The sequence below is a fragment of the Aquarana catesbeiana genome, linkage group LG01 (genome assembly GCF_042186555.1).
Source record: "Aquarana catesbeiana isolate 2022-GZ linkage group LG01, ASM4218655v1, whole genome shotgun sequence".
NCBI classification, from domain to species: Eukaryota; Metazoa; Chordata; class Amphibia; order Anura; family Ranidae; genus Aquarana; species Aquarana catesbeiana.
Genome location: NC_133324.1, coordinates 729,423,895 through 729,442,510, shown reverse-complemented (window position 1 = coordinate 729,442,510; position 18,616 = coordinate 729,423,895). Strand labels below are relative to the sequence as shown.

General features: G+C 39.3%; 1 protein-coding gene across 2 annotated transcripts in view; it reads right to left on the bottom strand.

Moving 5' to 3' along the window:
- MMAA (metabolism of cobalamin associated A) overlaps positions 1-18,616 on the bottom strand; it is a 61,714-nt gene that overhangs the window by 28,316 nt on the left and 14,782 nt on the right. For both annotated transcript variants that reach the window (XM_073604564.1, XM_073604574.1), the window contains exons 3-4: positions 4,956-5,078; positions 2,280-2,450 (exon numbers count right to left, since the gene is read on the bottom strand). In XM_073604564.1, the coding sequence (XP_073460665.1) occupies positions 2,280-2,450; positions 4,956-5,078 (294 nt within the window). The remainder of the gene's footprint in view (positions 1-2,279; positions 2,451-4,955; positions 5,079-18,616) is intronic.

The window sequence follows — 18,616 nt, the reverse complement described above, 5'->3', positions numbered from 1 at the left end:
CTGTATATGCTATTGCAGGATATATACTATTAAAAGGGTGAATCTGGTAAATATCAGACTCAGAGATCAAATTTTTTTTATTTAAAAAATAATGTCGGAGATGTAAAACAGACATTGGATCCCTCATACATATATGGTGGACATGCCCCAAAATCCAACCGTTCTGGAAAGAGGTCCACAGAGTTATCAAACAAGTAACCACTTACACACTAGACTACACCCCAGAGCAATTCCTCATCCACCATTCCACAATTCCAACACGCTCCTACTTCCGCTCCCTTGCTATGCACATGGTAAACGCAGCTAAGATGTGTATCCCATGCAAATGGCGATCTCCTAACCCACCAACTGTAGCAGACTGGTATAAACGTATACAAAAAAACTGCCAATATGGAAGAACTCATACACCAAACGAAAGACACACCCTCCAAATTCAATAGCACATGGGCCTGTTGGATACATTTCCGTACCACGGACGAATACAAAACGAACCTACCCTGAGAGAGATGGGGGAGCTGTGGCAGAGAGAGAGAGGGAATAAGGAGTCCCCCCCCCCCCCCCCGAAAACCACATATACTTGTACTCCTACAGGCTCTATCTAGACCCCGTACCACTAGCCACAGATCTTTTATGGTTATATAATTACTGTAGGTATTGATGTAAAGCAACTCTATCCCATTTTTTAAACTCTGATATTTCTTCCCACCAGTTTGTTATCTTCAGATAGCAATACACTTTTATAACTGTTAAGGGTACAATGACTGTCCATTTACTGAAGTTAGTCAATGCTTGCCCATGTACTTTTACAAGCTATATTGAGATGTGTAGTAATAATTACCAAGTATTGTATGCCAAAACCTTTCTCTATTTTAAACCTTGCATAACATGTACTGTACCATCATCTTCAATAAAAATTTGTTGGAAAAAAAAAAAAAAAAAACAATGTCTTCCTTCAAAAAAAAAAAAAAAAAAAAAATGGCATTTTAAGAACGTTAGTTCGATTTTCTAATCGTTAGTGGGGTAAAATCGACGTTCATTTTCAACCATGGTGAAAATTTGGAAATAATAGAAAACTTCTTGGTCAAAGGAATTTTCAGACGGTGTATGTGGTTTTCCTTCATTTTAAAAACAGAATGATAAAATCAAGTGAAAATTTCAAATATTCTTTCATTCAGCGAATGTACAAAGATTTTCCGTCTGAATATTCTTGTCTGAAAATTGATCCGTGTGGCCAGCATAAGGCTCGGTACACACCTATGCAGTTTGCTTTTGATCTATTTCTGCAGTGCTTTTTGCTGTGCATTTTGATTTTTGCACACGTGATTTTGCTGCGATATTGAACCAAAAAAGTATATTGAACCAAAAAAGCACCGTTTTGCGTTAAAAAAGTCCCTGACCCTTTCCAAATACGCAGTGGCTAAAAAAAGCCTGTCCCCTGTCAGCATGCTCCATAGAAGGACCATTAATTACGGTGGTTCCTCTGCAGAGGTCTGACATTGCCACTGCTGAGTCAGAGCTAAAGCTCTCTTCAATCAGCGGGAAGTATGAGACATGCTGATTGCAGAGCTTTAGCTATGAAGACTAAAAAAGGGGAGTGTTTGATCGCTTTAGAGAGACTACTGTTTACATGCAAGGAGCAAGCATGCTGGAAGGAGACAGACTTTTCCACTCACGTTGTGGCTACATTATAAGCACATTCTAAGCAAAAACTGTAAGGCTTTGCACACTTTTTTTTTTTTTTAAATAAATCAAAAATACAATCCTTCCATTTACAAAGCAATTAAACAACATTTACCATCATTGCAGCTACATACAGGGAAAAAAAATATGCAGAATATACATAACATATTAAAACAATAATTTCAAATAAAGATATTCCGCATCATATAGACCAGCTATCTAATGACAAGAAAAATGATGCATATTACATATAGTGGGGGCATTATTAGCTATCTATCGTAATATTATTACTCTATGTTCTGACTTAACAAGGTGTGTGTTGGACCTCTGCAGACAAACTACCGTTTCCATGCAGGGAGCAAGCATGCTGGAAATGGACAGGGGTTTCCATTAATATTGTAGTTACATTCTAAAATAAAACTGGTAGGCTTTGCACACCTTTTTTATGCATATGGAATGTATTTAGCTGAATAAAACTGACAGTTCACTTGGGCTTTAACCAGGAATATGAGGCCACTAAAGTGTTATATATCTTCTATGTTAGCTAGGCATTTCCTAACTCGGGGAGGACCAGTATAGAATAAAACGAGTATTCTTACCCACAGTCTCCACCAGCACAATATTATAACCACCACTTTCACAGAGTAAAATAGCTTCATTAGTTGTCCTTGTGACCCCTCCCAGCGTCCCCCTGGTGGGAGAAGGTCGAATGTAAGCATTCATATCTCTAGACAGCTCTTGCATTCGTGTTTTATCCCCAAGAAGAGAGCCTGAAATTAGTAATAAAAACCCATTGTCAGAACTACACTATAGTTCTAAATGTAAATCTTGATGGCCATTTGGCAAAGCTTTGTTGTCACAAAGAAGAACATCATACACACGGGTTCACAAATTCTGTTAAATTATTGTACATCTATCATAAGATTCATTTAGTGACAGATTTGTATGTATTGCAGTATCTTCAGAAGTATGAAAAAATCCACTGATTGACAATTAGAGAAGAACACCACCAAAAAACAGGTACATGCCATTATTTCAGGCATGTGCAAAGCAGTAAACGGAGCACAGTTTACAAGAGCACCCCATATTACCACGTTCACCAGCCCACCCCTATGTGGGTGAAGGAGTTTTCCTGCCAGTTCAGAATATGTCAATATTTTAGTGTACATGGTCTGGGCACAAGTTCACTTTAATTCCTCATACATTTTCACAAACATTGCTAAATACCATATTAAAATATACAGTTTTCAAAAGAAAAAAAATTGTCATTTGGGATCACTTATACCACTAGTAGAGCTACACGATTCTGGATAAAATAAGAATCACAATTTTTTTGCTTAGAACATCATGATTCTCGGCATAACAACATCTTTGGCATTATACAAAAAAATTGGGCTAAATTTACTGTTTAGTTTTTCTTTTTAATTCATTGAAGTGTATTTTTTTTCCCAAAAAAATTGCTATTGAAAGACCGCTGTGCAAATACAGTGTGACATAAAATATTGCAAAGACCGCCATTTTATTCTCTAGGGTCTCTACAAAAAAAAAAAAAAATTATATATATATATATATATATATATGTAAAATTATTCAAACTTGTTGTTTACAAGTTAAAATCAGTCATTTTTGCTAGAAAATCACTTAGAACCACAAATATATATATATATATATATATATATATATATATATATATATATATAAAATCAATTTTTTTTCAGACCCTCTAGAGAATAAAATGGCGGTCGTTGCAATACTTTATGTCACACCATATTTGCGCAGCAGTCTTTCAAGCTTACATTTTTTGGAAAAAATACACCTTTTTTTAATTAAAAAGTAAGACAAAAGTAAAGTTAGCCCAATTTTTTCTTTATATTGTGAAAGATAATGTTACGCCGAGTAAATTGATAACAAACATGTCATGCTTCAAAATTGCGCCCACTCGTGGAATGGCGACAAATTTTTGCTAGAATTATTGCTCTCTAACGATCATGGCGATACCTCACGTGTGGTTTGAACACAGTTTTTATATGTGTTCGCTTCTTATTTATTTTACTTTTTATTTTTACACTGTTCTTTAAAAAGAAAAAAAGATTAAGATCCTGGGGGGGGGGTTTGAGATTGTGATTTGTTAACGATTAATCGTGCAGCTCTACACTATAGGAAACAATACTGGAGCTAAATTTGTTTGGCAAGAACCCTGCACTCAGAGGACCAATTTGTAATCGTACTGCTACTACAAAAAGTACTGCTACAGAACACAATTAGAAAATAAACTTCAGGTGCGAATGAGTCTGAGGGTCTCTTTTCAGATAACAAGCTTATGCTAGTATGCAAATTAAAAACATGCTTCTTTAAAGCTGCGCTCCAGGAAAACTAAAAGTCCTCCCTTGAAGTGGGGTTGCACCTGCACTACAAAAGGTTAACTGCTTGTATATACCTAGGGGGGAAAGGTACAGCAGTTTCACTTACCGGATCCTGCAATCCTACAGGCTCCTTTGTGCTGGTTTAGAGTCCATAGCTGTGCACTGGACATGAGGACACTGAGGGTCAATCCACTGCAGAAGCATGGGGGAGTGTATTATCTGTCAGAGCAGTGAGGATCAAGTAAGTGACAGAAACAAGCAATTAACCCTTGCAGTGTGGATGCACCCACTTCAAGGGAGGACTTTTAATTTTCCCGGAGTTTAAGCGATATTACACCCAAAATTAAAAAATGTAATATATTGCAGCTTACCAATCATTAGATGTGGTGGCTGCATTCATTTTTTTTTTTTTAGGCTTTCCCCTGTTTTCACCAGATGATCCTGCCAGTAACACACCTCTTGTATTATGATGCCTACAGTCTGGATAGAGGAGCAGCGGAGACCCCTTTGTATAGCAGCACTGTCAGTTTGGAGGGGGTTAGATGTACTAGCAGATTTAGATCACTAACAAAGTGAAGGCAAACTCCAGCTAACATTTTTAGGGAGTTACAGCAACACTTTGGGATAAAGGTTTTACCTAAAGAAATAAAAGTAGATCCTTGTAAGCACCCCTGTCAGTGTTAAATGGTCTGTCTCAATCCTCTAATGGCTACATCTGCAGGACAGATTGCGCTATTCACATACAAAAGCCTTACTGGCAGAATCACCTGGTAAAAATAAAAGAAAGAAAGCCTAAAAAGATAACTAATGCAGCCACCACATCTAAGAATTGGTGAGCTGCTGTATATTAAATGTTTGCTTTTGGGTTTAATACCGCTTGAGGGACTCAACAAATGCTTGAGAGCAACTTACCACCAGTGGTGCTAGACGATGGGTCAACAGCCAAAACTGCAACTTTGTGTCCCTGCTCAGTAAGCATTTTCCCAATATATTCAATAAAAGTTGATTTTCCAGCTCCTGGGGGACCAGACAGGCCTATGTCAAATATTGGGGAAACAAAACTATTTTAGTCACTGAATAGTTGAATATTAAATGTAACAGTTTTTAAAGTTAAAAATCTGAAATAGAACCCTAAAATCCATAAAATTACTACATAACGCAAGTAGCAAGACGTGTGAAAATCAGATCAGAAAAGACAGGAAGAACTTTGTACACAACCAGAACTGAATTAACAATGCGGCTGCTGCCGTGCTGTTCTTAAACTGTGACAGTGGATGCAGGAAGAAGATCCCACAGGGGGAGGTTGAGGTAGTGGAGAGGTCAGCTGCTCCAAAGCAACATGTTACATCCTAAATACGGGTAATAAGGTGAACTTATCCTTTAACTGTTTCCGGACTGCCACATGTACATTTACTGCGACAGGGAGGCTTAGGTGTGCAAAATCACATACCTGTACGTGATTTCGTGCACGCGGTTGGGTGATTGGACACCCTAGTGTTAACCTCTTTCCTGCCAGTGCCATTTACACAGCAATCAATGCATTTTTATAGCACCGATCACTATATTGGTGTCAATTAGGGTCAGATTTGTCTGCCGCAATGTCGCAGTCCCGCTAAAAAAATCATAGATCGCCGCCATTACTAGTAAAAAAAATTAAAAAGTACCTAAATCTAAGCTGTAGTTTGTAGACGCTATAACTTTTGCACAAACCAATCAATATACGCTTATTGGGATTTTTTTTTACCAAAAATATGTAGCAGAATACATATTGGCCTTAATTAAGAAAATTAGTTTTTTTACATTTTTTTTGGATATGTATTTTAGCAGAAAGTAAAAAAATTATTATTTTTTTTTTTTTTCAAAATTGCCTTTTTTTTGTTTTGTTTATAGCGCAAAAAATAAAAACCACAGGAGGTGATCAAATACCACCAAAAGTAAGCTCTATTTGTGGTAAAAAAAAAGGACGTCAATTTTGTTTGGGTACAGCGTTGCACAACCACGCAATTGTCAGTTAAAGCGACGCAGTGCTGTATTGCAAATAATGGCCTGGTCAGGAAGTGGGTAAAACCTTCTGGGGCTGAAGTGGTTAAAGCCAAACATTAGCCTTAAGCCAGTACTAACACTTTTGCCTTCATTTTTTTTTGCATTTTTTTGTTTTTTAAGAAAGGAACATTTTAGGCATGAAGAATAGGCAAAATCCTCCAACGCTATATATTTTCTGAAATCATGGACCATTGACAATAAAATGCTGGTAAGTTGCAATTGTTTATGTTACATCACATAATGCTAATTTTAGTGCAAACAAAATATTACCCAAATTTCTTGGAAAAACATAAAAGATGAAGTTCCATTCAGTAAATAGATACCCAACATGTCAAGCCTTAAAATTTTGCACACGGGTGAAATGGCAAAACATTGGTGCTCAAAATTGTGGTCCATAGATGATGCTTTAAAAGCCCTTACAGGTTTATACCGTAATTACTATAACATAGGGGACCAATAGCGAGGATAAGTTCTCTTTAATGATATATCAGGGGCCTATTTGACCTCCTGCTTTCTCCTCTGCACTGCACTGATGCTAACTGAGCACAGATCGTGCTCTATTAGCTGCTTCCCTGGTCACAGCAGCCAGGAAAATGACAGCCCTGAACCAGAAAGTCATGTTTCTGGGTTCATTCGGTAGAGGAAGAATCATGAATAAAAGATAGTCAAAACACTCCCAGCTCTCAGTGGTCCTCATCAGAGGGATGGCCAAACCAGTGTCACATCACATACACGGTCTAATGCCCAGTGGATGCAGCCCTCCTCATTCCATGTATCTGCTGAACACCTCTGTACTTTTGTGAGTATGCATTGTCTTGGCTACCTTTCATTTTAATAAACATCTTTTTTACTTGGGTAATGCACCAGGGGTTTGCGTCTTCCCTTTTTTTGTTTTTTTTTTAGAGGAAGAATCATGTTCACAGAATGTTTCAGTGCCTATGGAAGCAATCAAGTGTCTTTACAGCATCCCGAAACAATTCTAACCAGAAAGCTGACCGTCGACCGAGAATGTACACACACAGTGGCAGCCAGGAGTGTGCGTAAATGCAGCTGTTGCCTCAGACATAAGCCTGACATCCATCAGTTACCAAAAAATGCAAGTAGCAAGACATGTGAAAATCGTAAACTGTGCCTTAGACGTAGCGAAGAGGTAAACTTAAAAACTGTCCCAGAAGAACCTGTTACATAGACTTAAACTTCTAGCACAGTGATGGCGAACGCGTGGCACGCGTGCCACTGCTGGCACGCCGAGCTGTCTCTGTGGGCACGCAGCACCCTGCCAGGATAAGGGGGGAATTCCCCAGTCAGGCAGTCACTTGTGCGACATTTAGGGGGGTATAAATGTATTCCTCCGCCTTACCGAGGGTCTATTCCCTCCCCCTGACCCTTACACCTCCGGTGAGGCATTCGGGCATTCCTCTCTGCGGCACCCTATTCCAGCTCCCCCTGCCCCAGGAGTACTTTGGTACAGCCCATCCCTCTGGTAAATGCACTGTGACCTGACAGAGGAGGGGGAGGGGCGGCGCTCGGAGCAGATCATGGCCATGTGAGAGGTGCAGTGGCTGCTAGCCAACTTTTCAGGGTCCAAGGAGCGGCTGGATGGCGGGGACTCCTGCAATACTGCCCAGGGCTAGGGAGAGCCCTGATGTGATGGACGATGAGACCATGGAGAGGTAAGGAGGTGGATGGATCCTCTGATCTACATTGCACTGTGTGTGGGGGGATGGGGGGATGTGAGCAGTGCAGGAAGTATGTGTTAGGTAGGTCAGTGTATGTTGCAGAGTGCATTCTGAGCAAAACGCATTCTTGAACTCTACATTCTGAGCAAAACGCATTCCTGAACCCTGCATTCTGAGCAAAACGCATTCCTGAACCCTGCATTCTGAGCAAAACGCATTCCTGAACCCTGCATTCTGAGCGAAACACATTCCTGAACCCTGTATTCTGAGCAAAACGCATTCCTGATCCCTGTATTCTGAGCAAAACGCATTCCTGAACCCTGTATTCTAAGCGAAACGCATTCCATTCCTGTATTCTGAGTGAATCTGGCAGAATCATATGTTTTTGGTCCCTTAGGGCTTATTCAGAGGGATGATCAGTCCCATCCTCTGTACAGAGCCGCTGGCAGGTTTAATTCTGTGTTGGCACTTTGAAAGAAATAAGTTGGTTTTGCGTCGCGGTTTGGGCACTCGGGCTCAAAAAGGTTCGCCATCACTGTTCTAGGAGATATTGAACGGCTCTTGATTTCTAGTGTGATGGGGAAGCCACTTTCAATATTATATTTATATCTCACAGTAGAATATGACACCAAACTAACTAAGACATGGGAAAAGTGGAGGGTTGATATTCCTTCCCTGGACGAAGAGGAATGGAAGGAGTGTTTCATTTCCTACATTCCTTCCATGATCGCAGCGAAAGATAGGTTCATACAATTTAAGTTCCTACACAGAGCGTACTTCACCCCCCCGAGAGATTGGTGCGCATTTACAATCAAAGGGACCCCAATTGTCAGAGATGCAGACAGGAGGTGGGCACCTTTTGGCACATGGTCTGGTCCTGTCCCAAACTTAGACCCTTTTGGTCAGCAGTGGCCTCCACACTGAGCAATATTACAGGCTTAAATGTACCGGTCGATCCTCAGATACTATTGCTTAGCCATTTGGAGGATCTTGAGGGAGACAGGTATAGTAAATTGTGTCTTACCTTTGCATTATATTATGCTAGGCGTGAAATCTTACTGGTATGGAAACTAGCAGAGCCTCCTACTTTGGCATCATAGGGAGAAGGTCGGTGAACATGGTACTTCCCCTATACAGGTTGACATATGAAAGTAGGCAATGCCCAGGGAAGTTCGATAAAATCTGGTCCTCTTGGATAGACGCCTCTGGGGTCCCTGAGCCCAGAGGCCCATAATTAGTATGCTGTGAAACTCATTGGAGGACATCCTATATCTATCTCATTGCCTACTCTTCTTGTGCTCATCCCCTCTCGCCCCCCCCCTTCCCTCTCTCTCGTTCCCCTCCTTCCCCTTCCCCCCTCCTCTCCTCCCCCCCTCCCCCCTTCTCCCCTCCCCCTCCATATCAGGCTGGATTGAAATTGGTTACTTACATAATTTTATCTACGATGGTATAATACTATAATGCAATAAGGGGTATTGTTATGTGATATTTCTGTCATCTGCATAACTGGAATATCTGATAAACAGACTACAGTTTGAAGGTAGATTTTACTGTTATTATCCTTTCTACTTTGAATGTACTAAATTATCTTGTAATGTAATGCTGATTTGTTTAATAAAATTTTCTGTTAAAAAAAAAAAAAAAAAAACTTCTAGGAGATAACTCCTGGCCTCTTCCAAACAGGTCAGACTTGTTGCCTTGAGGCCCCCATGCTCTGACCTACTTCTGAGTCACTGGCTTTAACAGCATGGCTTTATGATGTGTTGAAAGCAGAAAATATGGCCATCACTGGGGGGGGGGGGGGTGTAAAATATATATAACTATATCTCTATCAACCTTTTGTGCTGCAGGAGCCCCCCCCAATAATTACCCGTGATGGATCCAGCGACATACACAAGAGCAGCGGCTCTCCCCGCGGTCTCCCTCCTCATTGGGCAGATTGATAGCAGCGGCAGCCATTGGCTCCCGCAACGATCAATCACAAGCTGTGACAAGGGGGCTGTGGGACGGGGCAGAGTCGTCTGATTTCTGTCAATAGACACAGACTGGGTAGCCCGGGAGCCTCCAGGAAAAGCGTCTTTCCCTGGGTGCACTCGTTGAAAAGCAAGGGCCTGGAGCGCTGGCAGGGGACCCCAGAAAAAGAGGATGTGGGCTGCTCTATGCAAAATCATTGCACAGATCAGGTAAGTATAACATGTTTATTATTTTGGTTTTAAAAAAAGCGAAGGTGTAATATAATTTTAATTGTGGTGGCTGCATTTGTTTTCTTTGTTAAGTACCTCAATACTGTTGTACTGAGGTGGTTATTCCAGGATCATGGCTGCAGCTACAGCCATTATTCCTGGTACAGTTTTCTTCACCCGGTGATTCTTTCTTGTAAATAAAAAATTGCGCTGCGCTTAGGTGTGTGCCATATGTGTCTGTTCACCGTGGTGATACCATATACAATAAAATATAAAAAAATATATAAAATATATCTCTAATCCTCCTAAAGTGCAATGTGCAAATAATTAGGTTATCTTAACCTATAATATACTTTGTGTACATGGAATGAATCAAGAAATAATCAAAAGTGAAAAAACACCTATTAATCAATACTCTGCATAAAAATAAATAAACAAATGAAAAAAGATGTGCACTATTTGCAATACTCTACACAAAGTGTAACATGCAATATTTTAAATACATTCATAAGAGTGACAAGTGATACTTAAATAAAACAGTGTAATCCCTAATAGTGAAAAATCATCCAAAAAAGCTTCATATGACAGTGTCCAAAAAAAAATTCCAAAAAGGAGATTCTGTCCATAAAGTGTTAAAAAAAAGATAAGTAAATATCTGATTAATCCAACGTGCTGAATCCAAGTGTCATAAACATGCCGTGATGTGCTTCAGTGACCCCCAAAGTGGTTGCGCTCACCTTAGAGCGTGTGACACAGTGTTCAGCTGCGTCAAATCATGCTATGGAGCCACCCCCGGGCTCTGTGTAGCTAGTAAGATTCGACCTCCAATCAGGCTCTCTATGGCTCCATAGGCATCATACCAGAAAATAAAAAGACTATATAGTGTAATACCGCCAAACAATTTTTATAAAAATATACCCAATCCCCACAATGGGGTACTCACATTTTACAGGTGCTTCTGTGCACCATACAATATAGATCTAAAATCGCCGATCGGCGTGCTGCGGGGTATTGGATTCTCACAACCCAGCTCTGTGCTGTCTGCTCCGTCCTGGCCCCTCCCCTACGCGTCTTCGACACAGGGAGTCACGTGTCTTCATCGGGGGATATGATTGGACGGATGCTCTATAGCTTAAATACACTAACGGCGGCCATTTTTCCTGAGATCGCAGACTGATCTGTATTAGGCTACACTCCTCTATTCATTATACACAGCGAATTAACCATAACCCGGAACGCTGTATCGCCACAGCCATTGTGAATCTATTATTCCCTTGGAGAAGAAAAGATTTTGTATATACCCACATCCAGGACGGAGCTCGGAAGAGAAACCAAATACCGCACCGCACCCCTATAGCTGACATTATGTAATTAGATCACATATATATATATATAATGCATAATGACAGTATATTACCCACATAAATTCCTATGTTTTAAAACATCATTAAAAACTATTATTAAAAAATGTTTAAAATCTATCATTTGTGATTATTAATTATGTTGCCCCACTAAAAATCATAGTAATACATGATAGGAGCAATAAACTAAAAAAATACTTGCTACATTATGACCATAAATTCTACATATATAAGTGTCTTCCATCACACCAAGCATCTCCCCTACTAGTTAAAACGAATGGTATATATAGATACACATCTACACATCCATGCCCCTAAATATATATATATTTTAGGAGAAAAACAGATATACAGACAAAATATGTCCAAAAAGTGTATATAAAAAAATTATATAAAAAATATATATAAATAATATAAATTATAAATATATATGTAGAGGGTATATACCTCTAAATTACAATCCAATGTGTATACCCTATGTATACCCCCAAAGGGGGGAGTTCTTAAACTGTAAATTCAACGTTGTTACTTCAAAAGGGGATTGAATATCCCCAATGTATGTATCCCATTGGATACAATCTACATAACTACACAAGAAGAATAGAATAGACAGGTCTATATAATATATAGTTTCCCCCAAAAACATTAAATAAAAATAATAATATGGGGTAGATCTAGGACATAAAGTGGCAAATATAGGACCCCCGACCTAAAAGAATCAGTGAAAAAATATGTGGTTTAAAAATTACTCAGAAAACATGTAAGATCGAACTCTTTATTTAATCCACCAGGTGACAAAGAGCCGAGCTGGTATATCCACCAGGATTCGCGCTTGCTGATGTCCCTGACATAATTAGAGCCTCTCCAGTTACGTTTCGGAGCTTCTAATCCCCAAAACTTCATACCCTGTGTGCTTTGGTTGTGCATATTTTTAAAATGTATAGAGAGGTGATGCTTATCAGATCCTTTACGTATGTTCCTCACGTGTTCCTCCATACGATCTTTTAAGACCCTGATAGTGCGACCCACGTAGATAAAATTACAGGGACATTGGATCGAATACACCACCCCAATAGTTTCACAAGATACAAAATCTTCTATAATGTGTGTCTGATCTCTATGGGGGTTATAGAACTCTTTGACCCTCTTGATGTTAGATGGGACCCTTACACAACTATAACATCTCCCACAGCCAAAAAAGCCTTTTAGGTTCCAAAACATTTTTGGCTTTGGTGGGGGTGGTTCCACTATGTTGTGCACTAGTCTATCACGTAAACAAGGTGCTCTCTTATAAATGATCCTAGGTTTCTCAGATAATACATCTCTCAAATGACTATCTTGCTTCAGTACATTCCAGTATTTTTTTAAAATTCTCTCTACCTCCCTACTTTGTAAACAATAATCCAGAACTATACACGTACCATCGTATTCTTCATTACCCACAGTTGCACTCTTATCCTTCAATAAATCATCCCTCTTCAGATTCCTCACCAAACTTTTTCTTTTTTTAAAAACTCTTCCTGGTATCCTTTATCTAAAAACATTTTTTTCAATTTGTCCGACTGGGACTCAAAATCATCCTTCTGTGTGCAGTTTCTCCGCATTCTCATAAATTGACCTCTGGGGATGTTATTAAGCCATGGTTTGTGGTGGCAGCTGGTAGTGGGAATGTAGGAGTTACGATCTGTAGCTTTAAAAAAGGACCTAGTAATAATGCCGTTTGGTGTAGCAAGGATCTCTAGATCGAGGAAATGTATTCGGTCCCTATTAACCTCCCAAGTCAGGGAGATATTCCGATCATTATCATTCATGGATTCCAACAATAACATCAATGATTCCATACTCCCCTTCCACATGATTAAAAGATCGTCTATGAACCTCTTGTATAATAATATATCTCCATACTGTTCAATCCGCACCGACTCTTCCTCCCACTTGGCCATAGAGAGGTTCGCTACGCTAGGGGCAAACTTAGTGCCCATAGCGACACCCCTTATTTGCAGGAAAAACGTATTGTTGTACCAGAAGAAATTATGATGCAAACAAAAATCTAAGCATTTCAAAATAAATCCACATAGGCCTTTATCGATCCCTTCCTCTTTATCTAAGGCTCATTCCACGGCCTCTAAAGCACCCTCATGGTTGATGTTAGTATATAGTGATGTCACATCACCCGTGGCCAGGATTACATTACTATCCGTGATATGTTCATTCAATAATTGGAGGGTGTGCTTAGTATCTTTGAGATAAGCTTGTGTTTTCCTTACAAGAGGTTGCAAATGAAGGTCAATGTATTCCCCCAATCTAGATGTTAGGGACTCTATCCCACTCACAATGGGTCGTCCAGGTGGATTTGAGCTGTTTTTATGAATTTTTGGTAAATAATATATTACCGGAATCCTGTTAACTGTGGGAATTAGATATTTGGCTTCTTGTTTATTCAGAAATCTATTATCTACACCGTATTTTATAATTAGATCTAATCATTCCTGAAATTCCTAGAAGGATCAGCATTTAGTACCTGGTATGTACTGTTGTCGCTTAGTATCCTATCCATTTCATCTTTATATTGCTGTAACGAAAGCACCACAATGACCCCTCCTTTGTCTGCTGGCCGTATTACTATGTCTGTTCTCTTCTCCAATGAGTTTAATCCTTTCTTAAAATCCCTATGTTCATATACCCTTTTAATGGGCAATTGTTCGAGCTCTGTATTGACCAATTTCTTGAAAAGATCCACATATTTATTATTAGCCACATAAGGGTTGAAAACGGAATTATTTCTCAAACCAGTAAATTTATCATTAATAACCGTTTTTTCAACCGGGTTCAGGGCATAATATTTTTTGATGTTAAGTTTCCTTATAAACTTTTGTACCCCAACGTAAGTTTCAAATTTGTTGAGCCCCTTTTTGGGTGCAAATTTTATACCCTTATCAAGGGTCAAAATTTCTTCCCTTGATAAGTCTTTGCCACTCAGATTATAGATCCCTTCACCTAATCTTCCCGCCTTCTTTTTTTGCTGTAACCTTCGTCCGGCTCTTCCTCCTCTCTTTCTGGGTTTCTTATTTCGCGGGCATATCCATCCCTGTCCTTCCCTAAAAAAAGACTCATTTGTGTACTGATCTCCATTATCTTCCAGTGGTTGATAGCTTTTATACACAGGGACTCAATACTGGTCCTGTATGTGTCTATCGTATCTTACTCTCTGGGGTTTGGGTGAGTAGTACACTCCACCCCTCTGGAAATCACCTCTATGTTGGGGAGGATGTCCATAACCTTGGAATTCGGGTGGTGGAGGATCCCCATATGGTTGACGTCGGTCACCCCTCCATGGTGTCCCTTGTTGGTACCCTTGATTCCTGTGTTGTTGTGGTCCATAGGGACGTTGTTCCCTTTGTTGTCCACCCATGATATTGGATGATATTGCACATTTATTTAGAAGATTAGGTCATTGCATGGATAGAAAAAGTAATGTCTGGTGGGACCGATCCACAATGGAGAAATATTTAAAGGACAATTTGATCCCTAGAAAATTAAGATGGGATGTCCCGATTAATGATGGTTTATTAGGAAAGGAAGATATAGATGAATGGTAAACCTTTTTTGAGGGTAAAGGGAGAGAGGTCATGGAATTTCTGATCAAGAGAAAACAACGTAAATTGAAATTATTAGAAAACCAAATTAAGGAGATCAGGGACAAGATCTCTCCATTTAAAGAGACACCTGAATATAATAAGCATATGGGAGAACTACAGAAGAATATACAGAAGAAGGATTTGGAAAATAAGAATGGGAAGAAAAAGAAATATTTAAGAGATTTAGACGATTATCAGAACAAATGAGTATACAGGTGGCAATCAACGTTGGAAAATAATAGTACCACTAACCCACAAACAGAGACTACAAGAGATCAGATTGAAGGTGCCAGAACAACGTACCCACAAGAGCGACAAAACTATCAACAGGATAGAAGACCATCCAATAAAGGATACCCATCACACCAATACGAAGACAAACAACCACACACACCCTATCGTCAACCCCCTAGAAGAACACAGAACGATCAAAATGAATATCATGGATCGAGTGAGAATAGGCACAATAACCCGTATCAGGGCCCTCCGACTAATCAAGGAAATTGGAGCTATGGGGCACCGTATAATCGGGGTAACGGCTATAGAACCTATCAGGGTGGAAATCAATATGGAAGAGGATATCATTCCAACCATACACCGTACAGGAGGGGTGGACAACAAAGGGAACAACGTCCCTATGGACCACAACAACACAGGAATCAAGGGTACCAACAAGGGACACCATGGAGGGGTGACCGACGTCAATCATATAGGGATCCTCCACCACCTCAATTCCAAGGTTATGGACATCCTCCCCAACATAGAGGTGATTTCCAGAGGGGTGGAGTGTACTACTCACCCAAACCCCAGAGAGTAAGATACGATAGACACATACAGGACCAGTATGGAGTCCCTGTGTATAATAGCTATCAACCACTGGAAGATAATGGAGATCAGTACACAAATGAGTCTTTTTTAGGGAAGGACAGGGATGGATATGCCCGCGAAATAAGAAACCCAGAAAGAGAGGAGGAAGAGCCGGACGAAGGTTACAGCAAAAAAAGAAGGCGGGAAGATTAGGTGAAGGGATCTATAATCTGAGTGGCAAAGACTTATCAAGGGAAGAAATTTTGACCCTTGATAAGGGTATAAAATTTGCACCCAAAAAGGGGCTCAACAAATTTGAAACTTACGTTGGGGTACAAAAGTTTATAAGGAAACTTAACATCAAAAAATATTATGCCCTGAACCCGGTTGAAAAAACGGTTATTAATGATAAATTTACTGGTTTGAGAAATAATTCCGTTTTCAACCCTTATGTGGCTAATAATAAATATGTGGATCTTTTCAAGAAATTGGTCAATACAGAGCTCGAACAATTGCCCATTAAAAGGGTATATGAACATAGGGATTTTAAGAAAGGATTAAACTCATTGGAGAAGAGAACAGACATAGTAATACGGCCAGCAGACAAAGGAGGGGTCATTGTGGTGCTTTCGTTACAGCAATATAAAGATGAAATGGATAGGATACTAAGCGACAACAGTACATACCAGGTACTAAATGCTGATCCTTCTAGGAATTTCAGGAATGATTAGATCTAATTATAAAATACGGTGTAGATAATAGATTTCTGAATAAACAAGAAGCCAAATATCTAATTCCCACAGTTAACAGGATTCCGGTAATATATTATTTACCAAAAATTCATAAAAACAGCTCAAATCCACCTGGACGACCCATTGTGAGTGGGATTGAGTCCCTAACATCTAGATTGGGGGAATACATTGACCTTCATTTGCAACCTCTTGTAAGGAAAACACAAGCTTATCTCAAAGATACTAAAGACACCCTCCAATTATTGAATGAACATATCACGGATAGTAATGTAATCATGGCCACGGGTGATGTATCATCACTATATACTAACATCAGCCATGAGGGTGCTTTAGAGGCCGTGGAATGGGCCTTAGATAAAGAGGAAGGGATCGATAAAGGCCTATGTGGATTTATTTTGAAATGCTTAGATTTTTGTTTGCATAATAATTTCTTCTGGTACAACAATACGTTTTTCCTGCAAATAAGGGGTGTCGCTATGGGCGCTAAGTTCGCCCCTAGCGTAGCGAACCTCTATATGGCCAAGTGGGAGGAAGAGTCGGTGCGGATTGAACAGTATGGAGATATATTATACAAGAGGTTCATAGACGATCTTTTAATCATGTGGAAGGGGAGTATTGAATCATTGATGTTATTGTTGGAATCCATGAATGATAACGATCGGAATATCTCACTGACTTGGGAGGTTAATAGGGACCGAATACATTTCCTCGATTTAGAGATCCTTGCTACAAACGGCATTATTACTAGGTCCTTTTTTAAAGCTACAGATCGTAACTCCTACATTCCCACTACCAGCTGCCACCACAAACCATGGCTTAATAACATCCCCAGAGGTCAATTTATGAGAATGCGGAGAAACTGCACACGGGAGGATGATTTTGAGTCCCAGTCGGACAAATTGAAAAAAATGTTTTTAGATAAAGGATACCAGGAAGAGTTTTTAGAAAAAGAAAAAGTTTGGTGAGGAATCTGAAGAGGGATGATTTATTGAAGGATAAGAGTGCAACTGTGGGTAATGAAGAATACGATGGTACGTGTATAGTTCTGGATTATTGTTTACAAAGTAGGGAGGTAGAGAGAATTTTAAAAAAATACTGGAATGTACTGAAGCAAGATAGTCATTTGAGAGATGTATTATCTGAGAAACCTAGGATCATTTATAAGAGAGCACCTTGTTTACGTGATAGACTAGTGCACAACATAGTGGAACCGCCCCCACCAAAGCCAAAAATGTTTTGGAACCTAAAAGGCTTTTTTGGCTGTGGGAGATGTTATAGTTGTGTAAGGGTCCCATCTAACATCAAGAGGGTCAAAGAGTTCTATAACCCCCATAGAGATCAGACACACATTATAGAAGATTTTGTATCTTGTGAAACTATTGGGGTGGTGTATTCGATCCAATGTCCCTGTAATTTTATCTACGTGGGTCGCACTATCAGGGTCTTAAAAGATCGTATGGAGGAACACGTGAGGAACATACGTAAAGGATCTGATAAGCATCACCTCTCTATACATTTTAAAAATATGCACAACCAAAGCACACAGGGTATGAAGTTTTGGGGATTAGAAGCTCCGAAACGTAAATGGAGAGGCTCTAATTATGTCAGGGACATCAGCAAGCGCGAATCCTGGTGGATATACCAGCTCGGCTCTTTGTCACCTGGTGGATTAAATAAAGAGTTCGATCTTACATGTTTTCTGAGTAATTTTTAAACCACATATTTTTTCACTGATTCTTTTAGGTCGGGGGTCATTATATTTGCCACTTTATGTCCTAGATCTACCCCATATTATTATTTTTATTTAATGTTTTTGGGGGAAACTATATATTATATAGACCTGTCTATTCTATTCTTCTTGTGTAGTTATGTAGATTGTATCCAATGGGATACATACATTGGGGATATTCAATCCCCTTTTGAAGTAACAACGTTGAATTTACAGTTTAAGAACTCCCCCTTTTGGGGGTATACATAGGGCATACACATTGGATTGAAATTTGTAGGTTTTATATATATATATATATATATATATATATATATATATATATATATATATATATTTATTATTTATATATATTTTTTATATACACTTTTTGGACATATTTTG